Below are 23,239 nucleotides of genomic sequence, written 5' to 3'. Positions count from 1 at the left end.
ATGTAAGAAAATCAAAACCAAATAATAATATATAAAGTACAAAACCAAATAATAACATTCTGCGTACGGTCGCCAAGCCATCTCGGTTCCCATAACCAAAGCCATGTAAGTATTTATCTACCCACCTCCCCAAGTTACACCATGGTGTCCCCAGCCTACACGACCACATCACCAATATACCACCACGGATCCCCAAGTCACAACCCGACTTCAGCCTCCTACTATCTCATATTACCTTCCTACAACCAAGGTTTACATTCCTACAGTCCTGCATCACTTTCCTGCAGCCAAGCTCCACCCTCCTACAGCCAAGCTTCACACTCCTACAGTCTTTCATCACTTTCCTACAGCCAAGCTCCACCCTCCTACAGTCCCGCATCACCTTCCTACACTCATACTTCACCCTCCTATAGTCCCGCTCTTGATTCCGGTTATGAAATTGCAACCTGTTGAAATTGTTAAATATGTTGTTAAGCTTCAGGAGAGACTGTTGGTTATCTTGTTGATGATGCGATTAGTGTGGATGCAAAGAGAAATGCTACCATGTTCTTCAACCTGTTGCTTCGTAGCACTCTTGCTAGTAAAAGAGTTTTGGAGGAATACAAACTCAGTTGGGATGATTTTGAATGGGTGATTAGAGAGATTGAATGGAGATTTCAAAAATCACTTGTGACCCTTGTGAAAATGATTGGTTGTGTTGCTGGTCAATCAATTGGAGAACCAACTTCGCAAATGACTTTGAGAACAGTCATTATGCTGGTATTACTGCAAAGAATGTTTCGACCGGTATTCCCAGGTTGGAAGAGCTTATTAACATAGCTAAAGGTCCCAAAACACACTCCTTATCTGTCTAACTCACCCCAAAATTCAGCAGGTCGGAAGAGAATGCTAAGACGGTTCAATGTGCTTTGGAGTGTACTACTCTCAGAAGTGTTACTCAAGCTTCAAAGATTTGGAATGACCTAGATCGGACGACAACTGTTACTTAAGAGGATTTGGAGGAGGTCACGAGGGTATATAGTTAGAATGAATAGGATTTGGAGTATTTGGGTGCAATGTCTCCTTGGCTGATTTGTATAGTGCTTAATCGTGAGATGATGGATGATAACAATTTGACATTGGTTGATTTTGCAACAAAAATCGTCAACAGTTTAAATGGTTTGAATTGCATTTACATTGATGATAATGTCGGAAACCCGATCCTTCAAATTCGCATTATCGTCCCGGAAGAAGAAAAAGGTGATGAGGTTTCCTATGTCAAAAAGATTGCAAGCACCACTCTTTCAAATATGGTTCTTAAAGGTATTCCAATCATCAACAGATTTTGCATCAAGAAGGTTACACAAAGCAGGTTTGATAAGGAGGATGGATTTAAGACGACTAAGGAGTGGATTTAGTCACAGAAGGTGTTAATCTCTTAACCGTTATGGGCAAAGAAATGTGGATCCGAAAAGGACAACAAGCAATCAATTGGTTGAAATAAAAAACAATTCTCAAAATTGAGGCAGTTCACTGTAGTTTAGTAAATGAACTGAGTGTTGTGATATCCTTTAATGGTACTTACGTGAACCACCACCATATTGCCCTCTTGGCTGAAAACATGATCTATTGTGGCTATTTGATGTTTTTCACACAACATGATATCAATAGGAAGGACATCGGGCCTCTGATGAGATTCTCCTTTGAGGAAACAGTAAAAATTCTTTATGTTGCAGTTTGTGCTGAGACCGACAACTTACAGGGTGTTAGTGAAAATATATTGTTGGGTCAAATTGCACCAATTGGGACATGTATTTTTGAACATTACGTGTGTGAAGAGATACTGAAGAGTATGGAAGCCGGAGAGTCCCTTGGGGACAAGCCTATTCCTGGCAACAGTCCCAATATACCTAGCGAAGGACCTCATTATCCTCCCACCTCCCTGAGCTGCGTACGGTCGCCAAGCCAACTCGGTTCCCCTAGCCAAAGCCATGTAAGTATTTATCTACCCACCTCCCCAAGTTACACGACCACATCACCAATTTACCACCACAGATCCCCAAGTCACAACCCGACTTCAGCCTCCTACTATCCCGCATTACCTTCCTACAACCAAGGTTTACATTCCTACAGTCCTGCATCACTTTCTTGCAGCCAAGCTCCACCCTTCTACAGCCAAGCTTCACACTCCTACAGTCTTTCATCACTTTCCTACAGCCAAGCTCCACCCTCCTACAGTCTCGCATCACCTTCCTACACTCATACTTCACCCTCCTATAGTCCCGCTCTTGATTCCGGTTATGCAATTGCAACCTGTTGAAATTGTTAAATTTGTTGTTAAGCTTCAGGAGAAACTGTTGGTTATCTCGTTGATGATGCGATTAGTGTGGATGCAAAGAGAAATGCTACCATGTTCTTCAACATGTTGCTTCGTAGCACTCTTGCTAGTAAAAGAGTTTTGGAGGAATACAAGCTCAGTTGGGATGATTTTGAACGGGTGATTAGAGAGATTGAATGGAGATTTCAAAAATCACTTGTGACCCTTGTGAAAATGATTGTTTGTGTTGCTGGTCAATCAATTGGAGAACCAACTTTGCAAATGACTTTGAGAACAGTCATTATGCTGGTATTACTACAAAGAATGTTTCGACCGGTATTCCCAGGTTGGAAGAGCTTATTAACATAGCTAAAGGTCCCAAAACACACTCCTTATCTGTCTACCTCACCCAAAAATTCAGCAGGTCGGAAGAGAATGCTAAGACGATTCAATGTTCTTTGGAGTGTACTATTCTCAGAAGTGTTACTCAAGCTTCAGAGATTTTGAATGACCTAGATCGGACGACTACTGTTACTTAAGAGGATTTGGAGGAGGTCACGAGGGTCTATAGTTAGAAAGAATAGGATTTGGATTATTTGGAGTATTTGGGTGCAATGTCTCCTTGGATGATTCGTGTAGTGCTTAATCGTGAGATGATGGATGATAACAGTTTGACGTTAGTTGATTTTGCAACAAAAATCGTCAACAGTTTAAATGGTTTAAATTGCATTTACATTGATGATAATGTCGGAAACCCGATCCTTTGAATTCGCCTTATCGTCCCAGAAGAAGAAAAAGGTGATGAGGTTTCCTACGTCAAAAAGATTGCAAGCACCACTCTTTCAAATATGGTTCTTAAAGGTATTCCAATCATCAACAGATTTTGCATCAAGAAGGTTACACAAAGCAGGTTTGATAAGGAGGATGGATTTAAGACGTCTAAGGAGTGGATTTAGTCACAGAAGGTGTTAATCTCTTAACCGTTATGGGCAAAGAAAATGTGGATCCAAAGAGGACAACAAGCAATCAATTGGTTGAAAAAAAAAAAAACATTATCAGAATTGAGGCAGTTCATTGTAGTTTAGTAAATGAACTGTGTGCTTTGATATCCTTTAATGGCACTTACGTGAACCACAAGCATATTGCCCTCTTGGCTGATAACATGACCTATCGCGGCTATCTGATGGCTATCACACAACATGATATCAATAGGAAGGACACCGAGTCTCTGATGAGATTCTCCTTTGAGGAAACAGTAGAGATCCTGCAAGATGCTACAGTTTGTGCTGAGGCCGACTGCTTACGGGGTGTAGTGAAAATATATTGTTGGGTCAAATTGCACCAATTGGGACATGTATTTTTGAACATTACGTGTGTGAAGAGATGCTGAAGAGTATAGAAGCCAGAGAGTCCCTTGGGGACAAGCCTTTTCCTGGCAACAGTCCCAATATACCTATCGAAGGAACTCCTTATCCTCCCACCTCCCTGAGCTACGTACGGTCGCCAAGCTATCTCAGTTCCCCTAGCCAAAGCCATGAAAGTCTTTATCTACCCACCTCCCCAAGTTACACCCTGGTGTCCCCAGCCTACAAGGCCACATCACCAATTTACCACCACAGATCCCCAAGTCACAACCCGACTTCAGCCTCCTACTATCCCGCATTACCTTCCTACAACCAAGGTTTACATTCCTACAGTCTTGCATCACTTTCCTGCAGCCAAGCTCCACCCTCCTACAGCCAAGCTTCACACTCCTACAATCTTTCATCACCTTTCTACAGCCAAGCTCCACCCTCCTACAGTCCCGCATCACCTTCCTACACTCATACTTCACCCTCCTAGAGTCCTGCATCGACTTCCTAAACTCTTATTTTATCCTCCTACAGTCCCACATCACTTTCCTACACTCTTATTTCACCCTCCTACGGTCCCACATCACCTTCTTATACTCCTAGTTCACCTTGCATCCCCATAAATCCTATAAACAGCCCAACTTCACCAATTTCTAGTCCTCCGCCTCCTTCTTACAGCCCTAGAAATCCTGGAAACAGCCCAACTTCAGCAAGTTAGTTAGTTACATTCCTCAATCTCCCAGCTGCTACAAAGGGACTAAGAAGATAGTGAAGCAGGGTGAAGGCCTACAGATAGGAAGAAACTCAAGTGTGTTCTGCTTCATAGCTTTCACAAAACTCTCTAGCTTACAACTGGGTAATAGAAATCATATATATGATAAGGTGTAAGGTTTGATTTGAATATACTTTTTTGAACAATCATACTTCTCCCTGATGTCTAACTACACAGGTGATTAGAAATAGATATTGACCTTTAAAATAGGTTAATAAATTGTTCTGAAGATCATATCCAAACCACCCAGTCGTGAAACCTAAATGTCCACCAAACTACTAAGATGAAAACATTCACTAGTGAACTTAATAGTAGATTAACTTGTCAGTTAAGAGATGGAAGATAATATATTGTACCTGAAATTGGCAAAAGTATATATAATTGGAACTGGGAAAAGAAAAGATGAATGACATCGAAGTAGTGTGTATATATCTATTGGGCATGTATTTAACACTCTTAAAATGCTACATCAGCCGACAAGCAAGATGATCAGTAGAGACACTAAACACATTGTGGAATAAGCTATAAAACCGGTCATAGAGGAGCTAGGTCATGCTTTCAGTAGTAGTAGCCATATCAAGACCTTGATCCATGCCCCAGCTCTTGTAATCCATCAATCAAATTTATAATATTTTTTTTTTTGTTTCTTTATAACATATTAGCTTCTAATCATTTCAATTTAAAACTAAATCTAGTTTGAAAGAGACAAAAAAGAAAGAAAAAAAAAACATAATTATTGTTGGCCAACAAAATTTTAGAAGTTTACTAAATTAGTGGATTTAAACTTGTTTTGAAATCTAACAAGAATCATATGTTACTAAACCATTCATAAATTTTCTGCCAAAATATTTTTCTATTGCTTTAATGATTTACAACTATTAGTTAAAATTTAGTGTTATTCAATAAAAATATTTATTGGATTTTTTACATTATCTAATTTTTCTATTGAGTTTGTTTAAAATTAAAAATATAAAAAGGCTGAAATACAACAAACCTCGTTATTTAAATATTTTGAAATCAAGGTACATACGTTGGATTTTCAAATATACAAGAATTTCCAAAATTGTAATTGGACTATCAACAAATTATCAATTTTTTAATATTGCAAGTTAGGTAGTATGATGCATTCTTTCTCGATTGCTTTCGAGAATTGTCATATTTAGGAAATTTTTATCAAGCTAGTTGCTTGTTATTGCATCCGTACGAACTATAGTGCCTATATATACTCTACATGAACATGGTATGGTTTTTAATCTCTTGACTTAAACCAAGGAAGAGCTGTGTGATTGATTATAACGGTCAAGCCAAACTGATTATCAACCGAGGCAAAACCACATTAAGGGATACTCTTGTTCCACAAATATAAAAGAAGATCATCCACACCCTTACCACAAGACACAACTTGGTTCAGCGCCTTTAAAGCAAACCATTTAAGAACCAACAAGCACGCTTGAAAGATATTGGAAACGAAACAGTACGAGAGGGTGAAACACTTGGACCAGTTTCTTGGTTTCAGTATGGTAGACACGGATATAACTATCAGAATATCGTAGACTACTTGTGTTGCATCTATAAAGCTGGTCAATACAAGTATTAATCTATATGCAAATTTTCACAACTCCATCTTAATTAAGGTGCAACCGTTATTCCAAGCTAGAGCCAAAAGCAATGCCTCATCCCCTATAATAAAATTGATTATGCTCCATTCTAATGATTTTGGATCCATCTTGTAGACGTTGACGAAGCATCTATTATAAGATCCGTATCCATTACGAGGATATGGATCCCCATGGCTTAAAACGATCAAAACTTCTCCAGACAAAAGTCACAACAAGATTCTTGCCGTCAAATAATGAACGAAATCTGAAACTCAATTGTTGCAAATAGGGATTGCACACTAATTGAAATGTGCTTGCAATTGTTTGAATGTTCCTTTAGGTATAACATTCCACTGAAGAACACCACGGGAGAAATCAAGAACAGTGACTCAAGTATTACTAAGCACGTAAAGCTTGCTTTCTTTAAAGACCATATCGACGCATCCTTGATTCTTTAAAGGTTGAATCACTTTCCAGACAGTCTTGTCATCTCCTTTCTTGTGATATGCAAAAAGGCCATCAAAGTTCCAAACAACTAAGTAATCTCTGCTTTCTTCATCTACCCACAAAACGTTTTGCCAACTCTAAGGTGCATAACCATATATGAAGTTTTTCTTCGAGAAGCTTTGGTAATTTCGTGATTGAGAGTAACCCAAAAGCTAGAATCACTTATTCTCAAAAACTCCATCGGTGGCAATGGAATCAAAAGACGGAAGAGGAATCCTCTCTCGAGTAAACAGATTCAAAAGGTGAAAATCGTTTCTATGGTCTAACATAAGAAACCAACTACCGGAACTCGCCAAACAACGACTCCTAGCCATATCAAACCCGATATCTCTTACAGTGTAAGAACTATGGTCACGAGGATCGAACAACTTACATGATGATGAATCATTGTTGCTGCTATTCCAATATGGATTTGGAAAGAGGACGATCCATGGAGTTGTTACGCTGACGCACAATTTCGAAGCGTTATACCATTCTGTAGAAACGCATCTGGCTCGATGAAAATCAGCCAAGCTCAAGCGTTCCAAGATCAATATAATCAGGTCCAGGATTAGTGTCGGCTGCTTTGAATCGTCGTTGCATGTCTTTTCCAAGGAATCGCTCATCTAGGGTTTGTGTCAGTCTGAGTTTTGGTGACTAAAGAAATAGGGTTGGTTAAGCACCGGTTTAAATATAATAGCTGTCACTTGTTTTGTTATACTGTAATTGAATTTTTCAACTCGTTGGAGATGAAGATAACCGGAGTAGACCGGTGTCGACTAGGTGAAAAGAGATGTGGTTTTTGTTCCGGTCTTTATAATTTTATTTAATTAATTGGTTTATAAGTTTTGGAAGTTTATTAAGTAGTAGATTTAATTTAATTTTAAAAACCTAGCGTAATCATATTATTAAACCACTTGTGTAAATTTTCTGTCAAAATCTTTTACTATTGCTTTAATGTTTTACAAATATTAGTTAAAATTTAGTGATATTCAATAAAATTATTTATTGGATTTGAAAATTATCTATTTTTCCTATTGAATCTTAACATTTATAAGTGTTTAAAATAAAAATATACAAAGGCTCAAATACAACAAACATTGTTATTTTGAAATCAAAAATATCTTTGATTTCATGTGATTTCACAGAAGAATACATGTTATAGAAAAACTTAAAATACATTTTAAAAAATGATTAAAAAATAAAAAATATGAAGTGTACAAAATGTCCACCCTGAACCACCATCACAACGACAATCAATAACCTGGACCTTAGTGCTCGACTAACCTTCTAGAACGAGGCCACATTTCAAACATATTGTGTCGCCAGTCTTGAAGTCAACCATTGTGACAATGGCTCTTCGGCTACCGCGCAATCGAATAAGAGAGTATGATGGATTCGTTTTAGCTACTGGTTATTTATGTTTTAGCTACCGAGTATGATTATTTATAGAATATGGAGTAACCTAATTTGTTAAATGTCTTTTTTTCTTTTTTTGGTTTGTTTCCTTTTTACTATTAAAACATATATATATATATATAATTACTTCGTCATATATATATTCATGATGATAGAAATTAACCAGTTTCCTTTTTCTAATTATTATATATATTATTATATATATCAGTATGTCTCAAACGATATTAATTTATAAAAAAAGAATTTTTGTTGATAGGAAAAAATATTCTTATTTATTATACATGTTCCAATGCATGAGTTTTTCTTCTTTTTATGGATAAAATATTTCTTTTTCTTTAACGACTGGGATATATATGCTAGGAAAATTGTAAAAATTTCATTCTAAATCATGGTAATAACTTGCTGGATAAATAATAAAAATATATATAACTTGAATTGTTGAATTACTCTTTTGCAGTGACTCTGTTTTTTTTTTTCCAAAGTTTGCAAATATTTCGAGCCTACTTAAACTTGGCTCGAGCAGCCCCATGCGTAATTAGATTTGAGTTTAACAACCTATCCCAAGAGTTTATAATCTTAAGCAAAAACATTCCTTCGTTAGTCAAACAATGTCTAGCTAGGAACAAGGAACGAAAAGATGAGTTAAAAAGTTATTGACAACATTCACAACATCGAAAGAGGTTGCTCAAAACCACCAAATTCGTCAGGAGTTTCCAAACTAAGCTAATCATTTCTCAAGCAGTCTAGTCTTCACAAAGTGCGGGGGATGAAAACGTGACGAGCAAGCTTTAACAATGACGACACAAGTGCTAACTCAGGTTAAGCAAAAGGGAACCAGAGTTAGTATATATAAGTTAATCTCTGGTTGAGTTGTCTTTGTTGGATGACAAAGGAGCTGCACATGTCATGAGAAGGACAGTTTGTCCATTTGATGTTCAAGAATGGTTTCGGGCAAAACGAAAACGTTTTTGGAGGGGCCAATTCAACCTTTAATTTGCAACAGCTCAAGTCCAAGGGTTTTAACGCCTCTATAAAGTGGTGTTATAGGTGACGGTGAGTGAGAGACAAGATGAAGATGGGTGTATACTAATTAAATCAGGCCATACTATGGTTTCCCGGTAAAATCAGACCATTCCGAGAAAGAAAGAGCGATAAGGATGGAATTATAGAGGCGTTAAAACCCTTGGACTTGAGCTGTTGCAAATTAAAGGCTGAATTGGCCCCTCCAAAAACGTTTTCGTTTTGCCCGAAACCATTCTTGAACATCAAATGGACAAACTGTCCTTCTCACGACATGTGCAACTCCTTTGTCGTCCAACAAAGACAACACTCAACCAGAGATTAACTTATATATACTAACTCTGGTTCCCTTTTGCTTAACTTGAGTTAGCACTTGTGTCATTGATAAAGCTTGCTCATCACGTTCTCATCCCCGCACTTTGTGAAGACTAGACTGCTTGACAAATGACTAGCTTAGTTTGGAAACTCCTGACGAATTTTGGTTTTGATCAACCTCTTTCGATTTTGTGAATGTTGTCAATTATAACTTTTTAACTCTTTTCGTTCCTTGTTCCTAGCTAGACATTGTTTGACTAACGAGGGAATGTTTTTGCTTAAGATCTAAACTCTTGGGATGGGTTGTTAAACTCAAATCTAATTACGCATGGGGCTGCTCGAGCCAAGTTTAAGTAGGCTCGAAGGATTTGCAAACTTTGGAACAAAAAAACAGAGTCACTGCAAAAGAGCAATTCAACAATTCAAGTTATATATATTTTTATTATTTATCCAGCAAGTTATTACCATGATTTTGAATGATATTATTAAAATTTTCCTGGCGTATATATCCCATTCGTTAAAGAAAGAAGAAATATTTTTATCCATAAAAAGAAGAAAAATTGTTGACAAAAAAAAAAAGAAGAAAAATTCATGCTTTCATACATGTATAAATAATAAGATATTTTCGTATCAACAAAACATTCCTTTTTAAATATTAATATTTTTTTGGGACGTACTGTATAATAATTGGAAATAAACTGGTTAATTTATATTGTCATGAATATGTATGACGAGGTAACTAACTATATATAGGAAACAAACCAGATTTGGTTACTCTATCTTTATAAATAACAAATTACGTTACTCTATCTCTATAAATAATAGCTAAAACAATCGAATCCATCATACTCTCCCACAAGTAAATCAGTTTGTTAGCCATGCGATTACTTAAGTAATACACACAAATCTGCATCTTACCAAGATCTTTTACTTTAAACATTATTCACTATGAATATTTTATTATTCCGTAATCGTTTTGCAATTTTTTTTCTTTAGTATTTTAAACCTTCTGTTTTTATTTAAACAAAATCAGTTGTGACTTTTTTCTATTTTATATTTTGAGAAATTATTAGAAATACTGTATTTAAAAATATTCCCTTTCTGACAATTTCATTTTTGTACTCTTTTAACACTATTTCAAAATATGTTAAAGTAATTTTTTAGGATTTTTCTTTTAGATTAGATTCTTTGATAACATTTAGTATATAATTTTGAGGAGGTGTAGGTTTTGTATTTAAAGATTAGAATTTTAAATTTAGTCATTTTGTACATAGTATAAGATTTTATTGAAAATAGATAACAAAAGTGAGGGTGTTTGTTTGGCAAAAAAAAGTTTTATGAGGTTATTTTTGCAAAATGGTATAGAATGAAAGGTACTTTTATAAATGTCTCTATATTATTTTGTAAAATTATATAGGAATTATATATACATATCTTATCATTCTATATAAACAAATTAATTATTTTATAACAAATTAATTTCTTCAAATACACCTCCACTAATTAGATCAGATAATTAGACACAACCAAAACTTAAACAAACAAAAACAAGATGGAGCTCCACATCATCGTATATAAGAGTAAGGCTTATGTACTCTTCCACCAGATGTCTAGTATGACTGCATCCAGACATTGCAGTTTATTGACAATAGTTTTTTTTTTTTAGGTAGAGAATTGACATCTCTATGTAGTAGGCTGAAGAGGAAAGAAGGCAGGGTGAGGAAGAACTTGATGGGGAAACAAGTTTTCTCCTCTGTCAGAACCGTAATCACACCCAACCCAGCATGTACCACAATGCTTTGATACTAGAACAGAGGTGTAAGTGCCGATGATGGCTCATAATTGTATTGTCTCTCCCCAGGTGTATCGTGGAGAATACCCTTCTAGGGTGCCATAAGATTACAAAGAGAAATACTTTCATAGAGAAGGTAGCAATTTCAATAGGACTTGTTAGATTAAGATGCAAAGTGCTTTAAAAGATATTGTTTCAAGTTTAAAGTCAGTGTCTTAATTAGTGTATATACAAGCCGTATTGTCTACTTATATGAATTTGGTATTGATGTTGCTTTAAAACTGTCTAAAACACTTTGCAAATTACCCTGAGTTGTTATTGTAAGGTAAATTTTTTTTTAATCTTGTTAGTGTTATTTCGTTTCCGCATGGTAACCAACTTCTTGCGAAGCTAAAAAAGTTTACGTGCCGCAGACTCCGCCTGGATAAAAATATTGTAGACTCCTCTAATTAATTAAGGATCTTTTTGGTTTTGTCAGTTTCCTAATTTTGTTACTAATCATAGTTTTTCCCATGTGTAAAAGTTTCATTTTTATGACTAGTGAAAAAAGATGATGGCAAAGGATTACTATTACTATCTTTCACTAGATTAATCATTATTTACACAATTGTGTCAGACAAGCACACAATCTAGTCATAAAATAATAACATCTCACACCAAACATCAAACTCTTCGATTCTAAAAATTAAAAACACCAAATGACGCTGATGCCGGTATGTGTATAACTGATGTGACGAGTTTAAACCGGTTAAATTAGTTTATTGGTTAAAATAGTTGTAATACCGGTTTATCCCGGTTAAAATCCGGTAACTAAAAATAATGAAAGAGAGGTAAAAAGGACAATAATAATAACTCTTCAATGACTAGAGTGTCATCATCGTCTTTCATCTCGAGAGCTCTTTCATCGTCATCTAACCTCAGTGAGCTTCGTCGAGCCCACGCCCTTGTGATCTGTCTCGGTCTTGACAGCTCCGACTTCTTTGCCGGCAAGCTTATCGACAAGTATTCTCAATTTCGTGAACCTGCCTCTTCCCTCTCTGTTTTCCGGCGAGTTTCTCCGGCCAAAAATGTCTACCTCTGGAATTCAATCATCAGAGCGTTCTGTAAGAATGGTTTGTTCCCTAAAGCCCTCGAGTTTTACGGGAAACTCCGGGAATCCAAGGTTTCTCCTGATAAGTACACGTTTCCTTCGGTTATCAAAGCCTGCGCGGGATTGTTCGATGCAAAGATGGGAGATTTGGTTTATGAACAGATTCTGGAGATGGGTTTTGAATCTGATTTGTATGTTGGCAATGCACTTGTGGATATGTATGCTAGAATGGGATTGTTGGGTAGAGCACGACAAGTGTTCGATGAAATGCCTGTGAGAGATCTTGTGTCTTGGAACAGTTTGATTTCTGGGTATAGTTCTCATGGTTACTACGAGGAAGCCTTGGATGGTTATAATGAGTTGAGGAAGTGGTGGATTGTGCCAGATTCTTTCACGGTTTCAAGTGTTTTGCCTGCCTTTGGGAATTTGCTGGTTGTCAAACAAGGACAGGGACTTCATGGTTTTGCTCTCAAGTCAGGTGTTAACTCTGTTGTGGTGGTTAACAACGGACTACTTGCAATGTACTTGAAATTTAGCAGACCAACAGATGCAAGACGAGTTTTTGATGAGATGGTTGTTCGAGATTCCATTAGTTACAATACTATAATCTGCGGATATCTCAACTTAGAGATGTATGAAGAATCTGTGAGGTTTTTTTTGGAAAATTTAGATCAGTTCAAGCCAGATATGTTAACAGCTAGTTCTGTTCTTCGTGCCTGTGGACACTTACGGGACTTGCGCTTAGCAAAGTACGTTCATGAGCATGTGTTGAGAGCTGGCTTTGTGCTTGACACTACTGTTAAAAACATTTTAATTGATGTGTATGCAAAGTGTGGTGACATGATCACTGCAAGAGATGTTTTCAAAGGCTTGGAATGTAAGGATACTGTTTCGTGGAACTCGATAATCAATGGATATATACAAAACGGAGATCTTTTGGAAGCCATGAGACTCTTTAAGTTGATGATGATGATCATGGAAGAGCAAGCGGATCACGTCACTTATTTGATGCTTATATCTGTCTCCACGCGTCTTGCAGACTTGAAATTTGGGAAAGGGCTACACTCGAACGTGACAAAATCTGGAATTAGTTTCGATCTTTCTGTTGGTAATGCGTTGATTGATATGTATGCAAAGTGCGGGGAAGTAGGAGATTCACTGAAGGTATTCAATAGTATGGGAACTCGGGATACGGTGACTTGGAACACGGTTATTTCAGCCTGTGTTCGTTTTGGGGATTTCGCAACTGGTTTGCAGGTAACTACTCAAATGAGGAAGAGTGAAGCGGTGCCTGATATGGCTACTTTCTTAGTTACATTGCCTATGTGTGCTTCACTTGCTGCAAAACGACTAGGCAAGGAGATCCATTGTTGTCTGTTAAGGTTTGGATATGAATCTGAGTTGCGAATAGGGAATGCACTAATTGAAATGTACTCAAAATGTGGTTGTTTGGAGAGTTCCTTTAGAGTCTTTGAACGTATGAGTAGAAGAGATGTTGTAACATGGACAGGGATAATCTATGCATATGGAATGTATGGTGAGGGTGAGAAAGCTCTTGAAGCTTTTGTTGAAATGGAAAAATCTGGTATTGTTCCCGATAGTGTTGTCTTCATTGCCATCATCTATGCTTGCAGCCACTCTGGTTTGGTAGAAGAAGGCTTGGCTTGCTTCGAGAAGATGAAAACTCACTACAAAATTGACCCTATGTTGGAACATTATGCGTGTGTAGTTGATTTGCTGTCACGGTCTCAGAAGATTTCGAAAGCCGAAGAATTTATCCAAGCAATGCCGATAAAACCTGATGCGAGCATATGGGCATCTGTGCTAAGAGCTTGTCGAACAAGTGGGGATATGGAAACCGCAGAAAGAGTGTCTAGGAGGATCATTGAACTGAATCCGGATGATCCAGGTTACTCGATTCTAGCATCAAACGCGTATGCAGCGTTAAGAAAATGGGACAAAGTGAGCCTAATCCGCAAATCGTTGAATGATAAACTCATCAAGAAGAATCCGGGATATAGCTGGATCGAAATCTGTAAAAAAGTTCACGTGTTCCGTGCAGGAGATACTTCAGCACCTCAGTCGGAAGCCATCCATAAGTCACTAGAGATACTTTACAGTTTAATGGCTAAAGAAGGGTATGTACCCGATTCACGGGATGTGTCGCAGAATCTACAGGAAGAAGAAGAGAAGAGACGTTTGATCTGTGGGCACAGTGAGAGACTAGCGATTGCGTTTGGACTGTTGAACACAGAACCAGGGACGCCGTTGCAAGTGATGAAGAACCTTCGTGTCTGTGGTGATTGTCATGAAGTCACAAAGCTGATATCGAAGATCGTGGGACGTGAGATATTAGTGCGGGATGCTAATCGGTTTCATCTCTTCAAAGACGGCACTTGTAGCTGCAAAGATCGGTGGTGAATAGTTTCTTTGATGTAATTCAGAGCATGGATTTGCTTTGCTGTTTCATTAAAATGTATCCTGAAAAACCTACCGCAATTTATTCTCCTATACTGAAAGTGCAATCAACATATTCAGATGGAGAACCTCTTATATCCCTTGATCGAATAAAAAGAAGATGGTAAATTTCCATTAGACTGTAAAAGTTGAAATCAATATACAAAAACCAAAAAAACAAAACATGTTTTTGAAATGAAGATACATCAGAGCCAATCACATGTTCTGTATCATACACTTTGTTAATTTCGCACATCAAATATGTTCTTCAACCATAAATATCAAAAGAGGTTTGGTTATAAACCTCCAAGGACATTGAAGAAAGCATTGACCAAATCGAGGTTCCCGATTTGCGCAAGAATATTTCAGACTGAAGTTTATCTAGTCGCAGAGGTAGCTTCTTAGAGGCTTTCGAGCATTGTGATATCTTGAGGTAAAGTAAACTTACTTGTAGCCCCAAATACATTAGCCATCTGAAGCACAGCAGTTTGAACCGCAGGAGCAGTTGGTGCTAGCGATTCCGGGAGAGACGGAAAGCACTCTGGCTGATTTTGTTTGTTATTAGAGACTGGACTGTACAGTGCCAAGACAGCCCGGCAGAAAATGAATCTGCAGATAAGAGAGACAAAACCAACAATGTTCATGTTCCTTGTTCCTACACAATCTATATCCAAAAATGAACCTCCAATCTTATAATATTCTATTAGATCAAAGTTTGTTTTTTCATTGATACTGGAATTTTAGGAGATCTTGAAGGTGTATTAGAACTTGGAAGAGAAACATTTACCTTAGGAGCAGTCGTCTCAAGAAGGGATCTTTTAGTGTCTGGGACCAAACTAGGTGCAGGGTATCTGATGTTGCCAATGTCGAAGCCCAATCGTTCATAGACGAGGACAGAAGCTTCTCCGCCTTAACAAAAATATCCTGACACATGACAGTAGTCAGCATGCAAACAAGAAAAAGTTATGAAAAAGAAGTACCAAACAAGGGATAAAGCTTTATCTCTACCTACCGTTTCCATATCAGAGCCGGAAATCCCACTTAACAAGCAAAAAGCTTGGACTGGTGCAGTGAGAAAAATGGTGAAAAGGCTACCACTAGGTTGACGAGAGAAATCAGCAGAGATTAGCGGAGGAGCATGTGATGGAGACAGAAGCAATGCTGCTGGTTCTCCTTTCTCAGCTCCACAAATATTCTTCACATTTTAAGGAAGAAACATAAATGATTATGAAAATAAGTAAAAAAATGAATGCTATCATAAGAGAGATGGAGACATGTGTATCTAACCTTAAAAACTGTGCTGTGATCACTGTCAATGATTATGAAAAGAGGTTTCCTTGTGAATGGAACTAAATCAGAGGGATAGATGTAGCTTGATCCTGTGGGAAAGACAGTTCAATTATCAGACTTCAGACAATAGCAAATTCTAGATAAACCAGAGTTCAATTTTATGAATGTCTGGAAATGTCAGTGTAGTGTCCTTCTGCCCTCTAGAAGTTATACATGGCTAATTATTACTTGGTGTATGTGTCTCTATTCTAATAGTATTAGATGAATGTTTACATGAAAGTTTCAAAAAATCGGGAATGGATATACCTGTGAGCCCATGACTGCCAAAAGACAAACCACATGGGGTACTGACTGCGTCCTCACTGTTTTGCCTCAAAGACTGACCAGATGGCGTAATTTGAAGTGATGGGTCTCTCTCTTCTTTGATTGTATGAGAATCAAAGTCTCTCAAGATATTTTCCTCAACACTGGTTGCATTTCTACCACTCAAAGGAGATGATGAAATCTGCCCATTCTTGCCTGAATGGAAATGCAAATGTTAAAAGCTAAGGAACTCAATATTCCAAAGAGAAGCAGCATAATAAGAGACTTAAACTACACACATTACCAGAAGCAGACAGATATAATAAAAGAATGCCATGAGAAGGTAGCTCCTCACAAATGGTGGCCAAAACCTACCAAGATAAAAGAGAGTTCAGAGAATGAGGATGTTTCACATTTAGATAGACCAGCAAAAAAATTGATATCCACTTACAGCCAAGAAATGTGTTATGGATGGACGATAAAGGACAGCTTTGCGAGGGTTAGGTGGCAAAGTAGGATCATTCATGCTCTGAGAGTTAATACGAGCAACTCCAACGGGAGCATTCTGACCCATTTTAGCACCAGTTGACTGATATAGTGAACCACTCGGTTCCCACTCTAAGCATTGAAGCATTCTAAAAGAATCGAGCGTGAGCTCTGAGTACTTAACCTAAAGGAAATCATACAGCAAGACTGCAAACGTTAGAGGGTAAGAATATTAAATAGGCATTAGGCGTTCAAACTAAACATGAACAAGTAAAACACTACCTCGTTATAGTAGTAACTGCTTAAGATTGCATCCGTCAACCTTAAAGACCTAGTTGCACGCGGTGTACCAGCATCAAAATTAGGATCCAGAACAGGACTATATCTTAGAGGTCTGATGTTCATAAAAGCAGTGTCAGATTTCAGAAATCTAACTATTTCCTGTGCCACCACCTTCCATTCTTTAAAATCAGTTTCCTGATAACATGAAAAGTTGAAAAAGATAGATAAAGACAGCATCTCTAGTAAAAAACAGTCTAAGGCTCGGGGAGAGAATGTAGTCAAGATGGAGAAAATAAGAGTTTACAGAAACAAAACCTGGAATGTTCTCTTGCATTCATCAATCAACCGTTTAAACTGATCAACAAGTTGATGAACCATCTCACGGCGACCAAGGACCAAACACACCATAAGAAACCTTGCAAGAAACCGAAGCTGTTTGTTTGCAATATTAAGATCCTGAAACAATCCTTCTTTGAAGTACTCCCTAGTGAGTATAGCTTCGTAGAACACATATGACTCAGACAAGTAACCCGCATCACTCGTACGCATATAATGTCCATAGTAAAGCTGAGCAATCCGAGATGCAATCTCTCCAATCTCCCATCTCTTAAGTCCAGCTTCAACTAGCTTCTGCCTATTCTCTTGCTGAAATTTCCATAGTTGTGTGTATACCTTAAATACCTTGAAGAAATAGTTCTCATACCTAATCAACACAATGAACAAACAATCCGAATATCAGAATCACATTCTCATTCCTCCATACTGTTTATTTTGATTCCTACCAGAATCGAAACCTAGCAACTCTCTAATCAACAGTTCTAATGAAATCGAGATTCTCAGGTTCACACCGGTTTTGATCAACGGAATCGGGAGAGAGGTAGGTACCTGGAGCGTTCATAGAAAGGCAAGTCTCTGATCTTGGAGAATTTCTTATCGGCTTTGTTAACGAGAGACCAGTAAACTTCACTCAGCGGGATATTATTATTACCGCCGCTGATTTGCTGCGACATCTCTCTGAGGTTCACTCACGACGAAGCCAGTCACTCTCTCTTCGTTGAGTGGACCGTTGATCGGCGGAGTGTGTTGGTCGTCGTCGTTGTCGCCGTCTTCTAGATCGACGAAATCGACTTTTTTGGATGACTCAAATCAACAACCTTGTACCGAGCGGTTTACCAACGAAATCGATTTTTTTTTTTTTTTTGTATTTATCTGGGAGCACATTTGACTGAAAAAACAAAAAACCACCTGAAGTCTTCTTCGAAGCAATTTTTGACACTTTTTGAGTTAATTTGAAAGACTATTTTGTAATTTCGGTAATTTATGGGCTATCGTGAAACAATGGTTAGTTTGAGGGGCTTATTAGAAATATTTCCTTTGTTTCGTGGAGGTTGAAATTGACTGTTGGTAGAGTTTTTTTTTTTTTTTTGCTTCAAGATAGAATGAAATTAATAAAAAAGACAAAAATCCGATGACCTTAAATTCGAGCTTGGGTCTTCTTGTAGAGCTTGAACACCACCATGGATGACAATCCAAGAAGTTCTGAATCAATCAAAAGGTATTTTATTACTGCTCTGCCTTTAAAATCGTTTGATTTTTGAAGCTGTGTTTGTTGTAGTGGTGACGTTTGTTCTCGATCTGTTTCTCTTTATCTATAGGCATAATGAGATTGGCAAAGAGACAACTGCTTCAAGGAAGCTAGAAGATAATAATAATAATTCTAAGTTAATTCAAGATCCTGAGGAAATGGTAACTCATACTTTAATCTTATCATTTCTATTTCTTGAATCCAAAATAAAATAAAAAAAATGTAATCATACTAAAGAAGAAACTAAGCTTGGAAAAAATTCAGGCACTTTATGCAAAAGTGAGATCACAAGAAGAGGAGATTCATAGTCTCCAGGAACAAATTGCTGCTGCTTGTTTGAAGGTGTGTATTTATATAATTACATCATGCTCATATGAATCTTTCTAATGGATACTTGTATGGAGAAAGTGAAAGTTGCATCTTTTGATTACAGGATATGCAGCTGCTCAATGAGAAGTATGGGTTAGAAAGAAAATGTGCTGATCTTCGTGTGGTTTGTGCTTTTTTTTTTGTGTGCTAATCTATAAGATTGATCAAAGTTTTCACCTTTGGTTTCTGGGTCTGAACAGCAGTTTCTTATTCTTTAGGCGATTGATGAGAAACAAAATGAATCTGTCACGTCGGCTTTGAATGAATTGGCTCGTCGAAAAGGTGATCTTGAAGAAAATTTGAAGTTGGCACATGATTTAAAGGTAATTTGGCATTGGCTTAGTATCCTCAAAAATCGTTAAAGTTCAATGTCTTTTACACTTCCGTCTTTACTTCACTCACTTTCTATCTTTAGGTTACAGAAGACGAGAGGTATATATTCATGACGTCCTTACTTGGTTTATTAGCTGAGTATGGTGTTTGGCCTCGTGTTGCAAATGCTACCGCTATATCCAGCGGCATTAAGGTATTTGCTTTCACTACGTCTTTCTTCAGATTTATACACTAAACAATCTCAGCATATATATCATATTTTTTTTCCTATGCAGCACTTGCATGATCAGTTGCAATGGAAGACTAAAGCGTGCAACGTAAGCTCTCTATCCTGAAGTTTCTCAAATTTCAGTGTATTTACACACATTTACTTAGTATGTTGTTGTCTGCATATTTCCTTTAGCCTTGTTAGACCTCTGCAAGAATGTGAATACTCTTCTTGTCATCTTTTCGAACATGCTGTGACGAAATGTTAAATCACAGGATAGGATTAGAGAATTATCATCTGTTGTGGAAAATCAACCTGGAACAGAGTTTAATAGTAAAGACAACCATGATCCCAGAAATTCGAAAAGTCAAGCTTCTTATGGATCCACGGTAGTCTCAGCAAGTAATTTGCTAAATTAATTTATCATTTGCTCTTAAAGACTTTTTTATCAAAATTTCTGACATCTTCTCAGAAGAGATCTTACTTTATGTGTTCATATACTACCCTTTGATGCAGGATCGTGGTAATGATTACCGGACCAATGAACAACTTTTGCCACCAATGGACAATGTTACGAGAAACCCGTATCATAACCTTACGCCTGACACTGAAAGTTTGAGATTTAATAATCAGATTGGTGGTGTGTCTCAAGGAAATTTCCAGCAGCCGAAAAGGTACGGTATCATTTCTCAGTTCTCTTTAAGCCTTTTAGTTTTAAACCGATGAAGCTCTTTCCAAGTGAAAAATGCTTTGCTTCATTATACTCACTGGTAGGGAAAATTTTGGATATCCTCTAAGTAGTGTGGCGGGGAAGGAAATGATTCGAGAGAGAGAAGAAAAAGCTGAGAATTCTTCCATGTTTGATGCTTATAATGGGAATGAAGAGTTTGCTTCTCATGTTTATGAAGGTTGGAAAAATATTGCTTCGTTTTCTTAGAGCCTAGTGGCTATAACCTTAGATATCTTAATCTGACCTTTCTTTTGGAAACAGAGGGACCAGGAATCGATGGATTTCAGATTATTGGAGATGCAATACCTGGAGAGAAAGTTCTTGGTTGCGGGTTTCCAGTTCGAGGAACCACTCTCTGTATGTTTCAGGTAGAATTTTTGAACATGTTTTGGTTACAAGGCGCCTTTCAGAAAGAACTTGAAACTAATCAAAAAGATGATAAAATAATACATGTCCTGCTTTACATGTTTTCTTTTTTTGAAAAGTGGGTTCGGCATCTTGAAGATGGCACAAGACAATACATTGAGGGTAAGATTTGATTTCTTTGTCTTACTGACTTTTTTCAGCTATTTAAAAAGTGGACTATGGTTTAAACATATGCAGGAGCCACCCATCCAGAGTATATTGTAACCGCGGATGATGTAGATAAACTGATTGCTGTTGAGTGTATTCCAATGGATGATCAAGGTCGTCAGGTAAAATTCTGGGATTTCTCGGGTATCTATAGCATGAATGACTCAGTTGTCCTAAACAAAAGGGTTCTTTCGATTATGCAGGGAGAATTAGTGAGATTGTTTGCTAATGATCAAAACAAGATCAGATGTGGTAATGTATTCAACTGAATCTAACCCTGTCTTTTGTAGATAGCAAAGAGGTCTTTTACTGTCTCTTCTTTGCTGAGAATGTTTTTTGCTTATACAGATACAGAGATGCAAACAGAAATAGACACGTATATATCCCATGGTCAAGCAAGCTTTAATGTGCAGCTTCTGGTAAGTATGAAGACCAGAGCTTGCATCCACTGTCTCAGGTTTTAATTTAGGTCTGGATTTTAACAACCGTTTTTTTCGTGGCTTGTTATTTTGAAAGATGGATTCATCAGAGAGTTGGGAACATGCAACGGTTATTTTGAAGAGATCGAGTTACCAGATAAAAACGAACAACGTAGAAGCTGTAGTGATCTCAGAGAAATACTCAAAGGAACTCCAGGTAAAAATAAATCTTGACACTGAATTTTTAAGCTTTTCTCACATTTCTTGTTCATAATCTAACACAAAGATTTGTGTGTGTTGTTTATCAAAACAAAATACAGATAAAAGTACCGTGTGGAGTCTCAACACAATTTGTTCTAATAAGTTATGATGGATCTTCACATCCTATAAGCACACTCAACATCCGGTAAATATATCCATCCATCTGCAAATACAGTAATTTTTTTATTACGAATTTTTTTATCTTACAAACTCACACCTAAGATAATGAACTTTTGCGTTATTACCACCAGCATGCGTGATACGCTAGTCTTGACGATGAGGATGCTTCAAAGCAAGGTATGCTTTGAGAATTACTGAAATTAACCGATTAGATTACGCGTAATTAAATATAAAAATAACTATTAACTCGCATAAAATGTGACTTCTGAGTTCTGACTTGTGTAATACTGTATAGTTTGTAAATAACAATCTTATTTGATGAGGCAGGCACTGGACGAACGCAGAAAAGGACGAGTTTAATAAAGTTAAGTGACTACAGAACAGATCCATCCTCGAGTTCTTCAATCAAGTTTAATAAATTGTGTCTGCGACTGCGAGTTATATATCTTTTTATAATTGAGTAAGTATGATTGAGTTATCGCTATAGTTTTTGTATTATTATTATTAAAATTTTTTGTCGTTTAGGGCTTTGTTTTTTCTCAACAAGGAAAAAGAAAATCTTATATTGTAATAGACTGTAACATTCACTTTGTAGTTTGTACCGAAGCTAAAAGCGTCGGAATCTTCTTTGTTTTTCTTTTTTTCCTTTTTTTTTTTTTTTTTTTTTTAATGTCATTTTTCTTTTTTTCCTTTTTCTCAAATAATAGATCGATTCTTTCCATTTAATATTCCTTTATGATGCGTTCTATTTTTAATTCGGTTCTACAAAATGGGTACATTTACGAGGTAATTTTAAAAGCTGCAAAAATAGTTATAAAAGGGTTATACTGTACACTACTAATTTCTTTTGTTTTTTCTTTTCCGTCTTCTGGTGTAATTTGAATTTGTGGTAGAAAAGTTAAGAGTTTATCATATACTATGAGAGAGCACAACGAATGAAAAAGCAACTATTTTTATCAGTTAAGAAAATGTTTTTTTAAGTATTTCAGTAATTGCTGATAAAAGCTAAAAAAAGAAATAAAGTAAAAGCAAGGATTAGACACATGAATCACGAAAACATGTAGAGTTGATTCTAAAACTTGAAATTACAGTAATACACCAAACTTTAGCTAGTTGGCATAACATAGAAAGAAAAAAAGGGGGACAACTTTAGGCATGTGCAAATAGATGTGTGTAATCAATCATTATTATCATTTACATAAATGTATATAATTGGGTGTTACAGTTACTCTTTACAAGAGAAGAGAGGATGATCATGTATCATCATTCAATCAACTTTAATACTAATGATTTTGATCAGAGTAATTCACAGAATGACAACTTTATACTAGTTACAATATGATTTCCTAGCTAGTCTTTTTTTTTTTTTCTTTTTCATTTCTATAATTGTTTTCATAAATGAATTATTATGTTCTATAGATACTGTGTATAGATGTATGTCACTTTGTAAAACGAACGGTTGGAGAGTTTCTATCAATCATCCGTTGGATAACAACAACAAACGAAAATATTATTAATGAAGTTTTCATATTCAATAGTAAAATACTATAAGATATAAATCATAGGACGAAGATGGAAAAATCGTATAACGAATGTTGTAGTTAAACTGAAATGAAATTATATTTGTTGCTAGATATGTGCAAGTACGTAAGCGTAGTCAGTAGTATATAACACATGTAAATT

General features: G+C 36.7%; 3 protein-coding genes and 3 pseudogenes across 13 annotated transcripts; 4 read left to right on the top strand and 2 right to left on the bottom strand.

Annotated features, from left to right (window-relative positions):
- The first annotated feature begins 433 nt into the window (after positions 1–433).
- On the top strand, positions 434–4,366 carry LOC147926183 (DNA-directed RNA polymerase II subunit RPB1-like; annotated as a pseudogene).
- On the top strand, positions 2,280–3,785 carry LOC104747981 (DNA-directed RNA polymerase II subunit RPB1 pseudogene; annotated as a pseudogene).
- A 1,369-nt stretch (positions 4,367–5,735) lies between the features above and the next one.
- Positions 5,736–7,165, bottom strand: LOC147926182 (F-box protein KIB4 pseudogene; annotated as a pseudogene).
- Positions 7,166–11,897: 4,732 nt separating this feature from the next.
- LOC104747979 (pentatricopeptide repeat-containing protein At3g03580) lies at positions 11,898–14,735 on the top strand. The gene has a single exon (XM_010469681.3). It carries the CDS (start codon positions 11,910–11,912, stop codon positions 14,559–14,561), a length of 2,652 nt encoding a protein of 883 aa, XP_010467983.1. The 5' UTR covers positions 11,898–11,909; the 3' UTR covers positions 14,562–14,735.
- Positions 14,709–18,577, bottom strand: LOC104744450 (uncharacterized). The gene is made up of 10 exons (XM_010465508.2): positions 17,844–18,577; positions 17,274–17,661; positions 16,959–17,153; positions 16,642–16,860; positions 16,495–16,561; positions 16,194–16,406; positions 15,885–15,976; positions 15,610–15,792; positions 15,385–15,521; positions 14,709–15,206 (listed from the first exon to the last, which is right to left on the bottom strand). The coding sequence occupies exons 1-10, from the start codon at positions 17,966–17,968 to the stop codon at positions 14,999–15,001; spliced, it is 1,827 nt and encodes a 608-aa protein (XP_010463810.1). The 5' UTR covers positions 17,969–18,577; the 3' UTR covers positions 14,709–14,998.
- Positions 18,348–22,189, top strand: LOC104744449 (uncharacterized). Of its 11 annotated transcripts, none has more exons than XM_010465503.3 (19): positions 18,348–18,513; positions 18,614–18,704; positions 18,808–18,885; positions 18,977–19,036; positions 19,131–19,235; positions 19,328–19,438; positions 19,521–19,562; positions 19,729–19,842; positions 19,970–20,127; positions 20,228–20,361; positions 20,445–20,551; positions 20,669–20,711; positions 20,787–20,878; positions 20,960–21,008; positions 21,105–21,175; positions 21,273–21,392; positions 21,496–21,581; positions 21,688–21,733; positions 21,884–22,189. In XM_010465503.3, the coding sequence occupies exons 1-19, from the start codon at positions 18,476–18,478 to the stop codon at positions 21,914–21,916; spliced, it is 1,578 nt and encodes a 525-aa protein (XP_010463805.1). In that variant the 5' UTR covers positions 18,348–18,475; the 3' UTR covers positions 21,917–22,189. The 11 variants fall into 11 exon arrangements, with proteins under 11 accessions (XP_010463805.1, XP_010463809.1, XP_010463808.1 ...); XM_010465507.3 differs by having other exon boundaries at positions 18,369–18,513; positions 20,255–20,361; XM_010465506.3 differs by having other exon boundaries at positions 18,369–18,513; positions 20,252–20,361.
- The last annotated feature ends 1,050 nt before the right edge of the window (positions 22,190–23,239 follow it).

The sequence above is a fragment of the Camelina sativa genome, chromosome 15, assembly GCF_030686135.1.
Source record: "Camelina sativa cultivar CO46 ecotype springtype chromosome 15, ASM3068613v1".
Classification (NCBI taxonomy): domain Eukaryota; kingdom Viridiplantae; phylum Streptophyta; class Magnoliopsida; order Brassicales; family Brassicaceae; genus Camelina; species Camelina sativa.
This window is presented reverse-complemented; position numbering and strand designations above follow the sequence as displayed.

Excerpts from the sequence above, each read along its gene's own strand:
- LOC104747979 (XM_010469681.3), top strand. The coding sequence starts at position 11,910 with ATGACTAGAGTGTCATCATCGTCTTTCATCTCGAGAGCTCTTTCATCG.
- LOC104744449 (XM_010465503.3), top strand. The coding sequence starts at position 18,476 with ATGGATGACAATCCAAGAAGTTCTGAATCAATCAAAAG. Across the intron at positions 19,843-19,969 it reads AAGCTTCTTATGGATCCACG|GATCGTGGTAATGATTACCG; the intron begins GTAGTCTCAGCA and ends CCTTTGATGCAG. Across the intron at positions 21,176-21,272 it reads GCTTTAATGTGCAGCTTCTG|ATGGATTCATCAGAGAGTTG; the intron begins GTAAGTATGAAG and ends TTATTTTGAAAG.
- LOC104744450 (XM_010465508.2), bottom strand. The coding sequence starts at position 17,968 with ATGTCGCAGCAAATCAGCGGCGGTAATAATAATATCCCGCTGAGTGAA. Across the intron at positions 16,562-16,641 it reads CCATAACACATTTCTTGGCT|GTTTTGGCCACCATTTGTGA; the intron begins GTAAGTGGATAT and ends TTATCTTGGTAG. Across the intron at positions 16,407-16,494 it reads ATTATATCTGTCTGCTTCTG|GCAAGAATGGGCAGATTTCA; the intron begins GTAATGTGTGTA and ends ATTTCCATTCAG.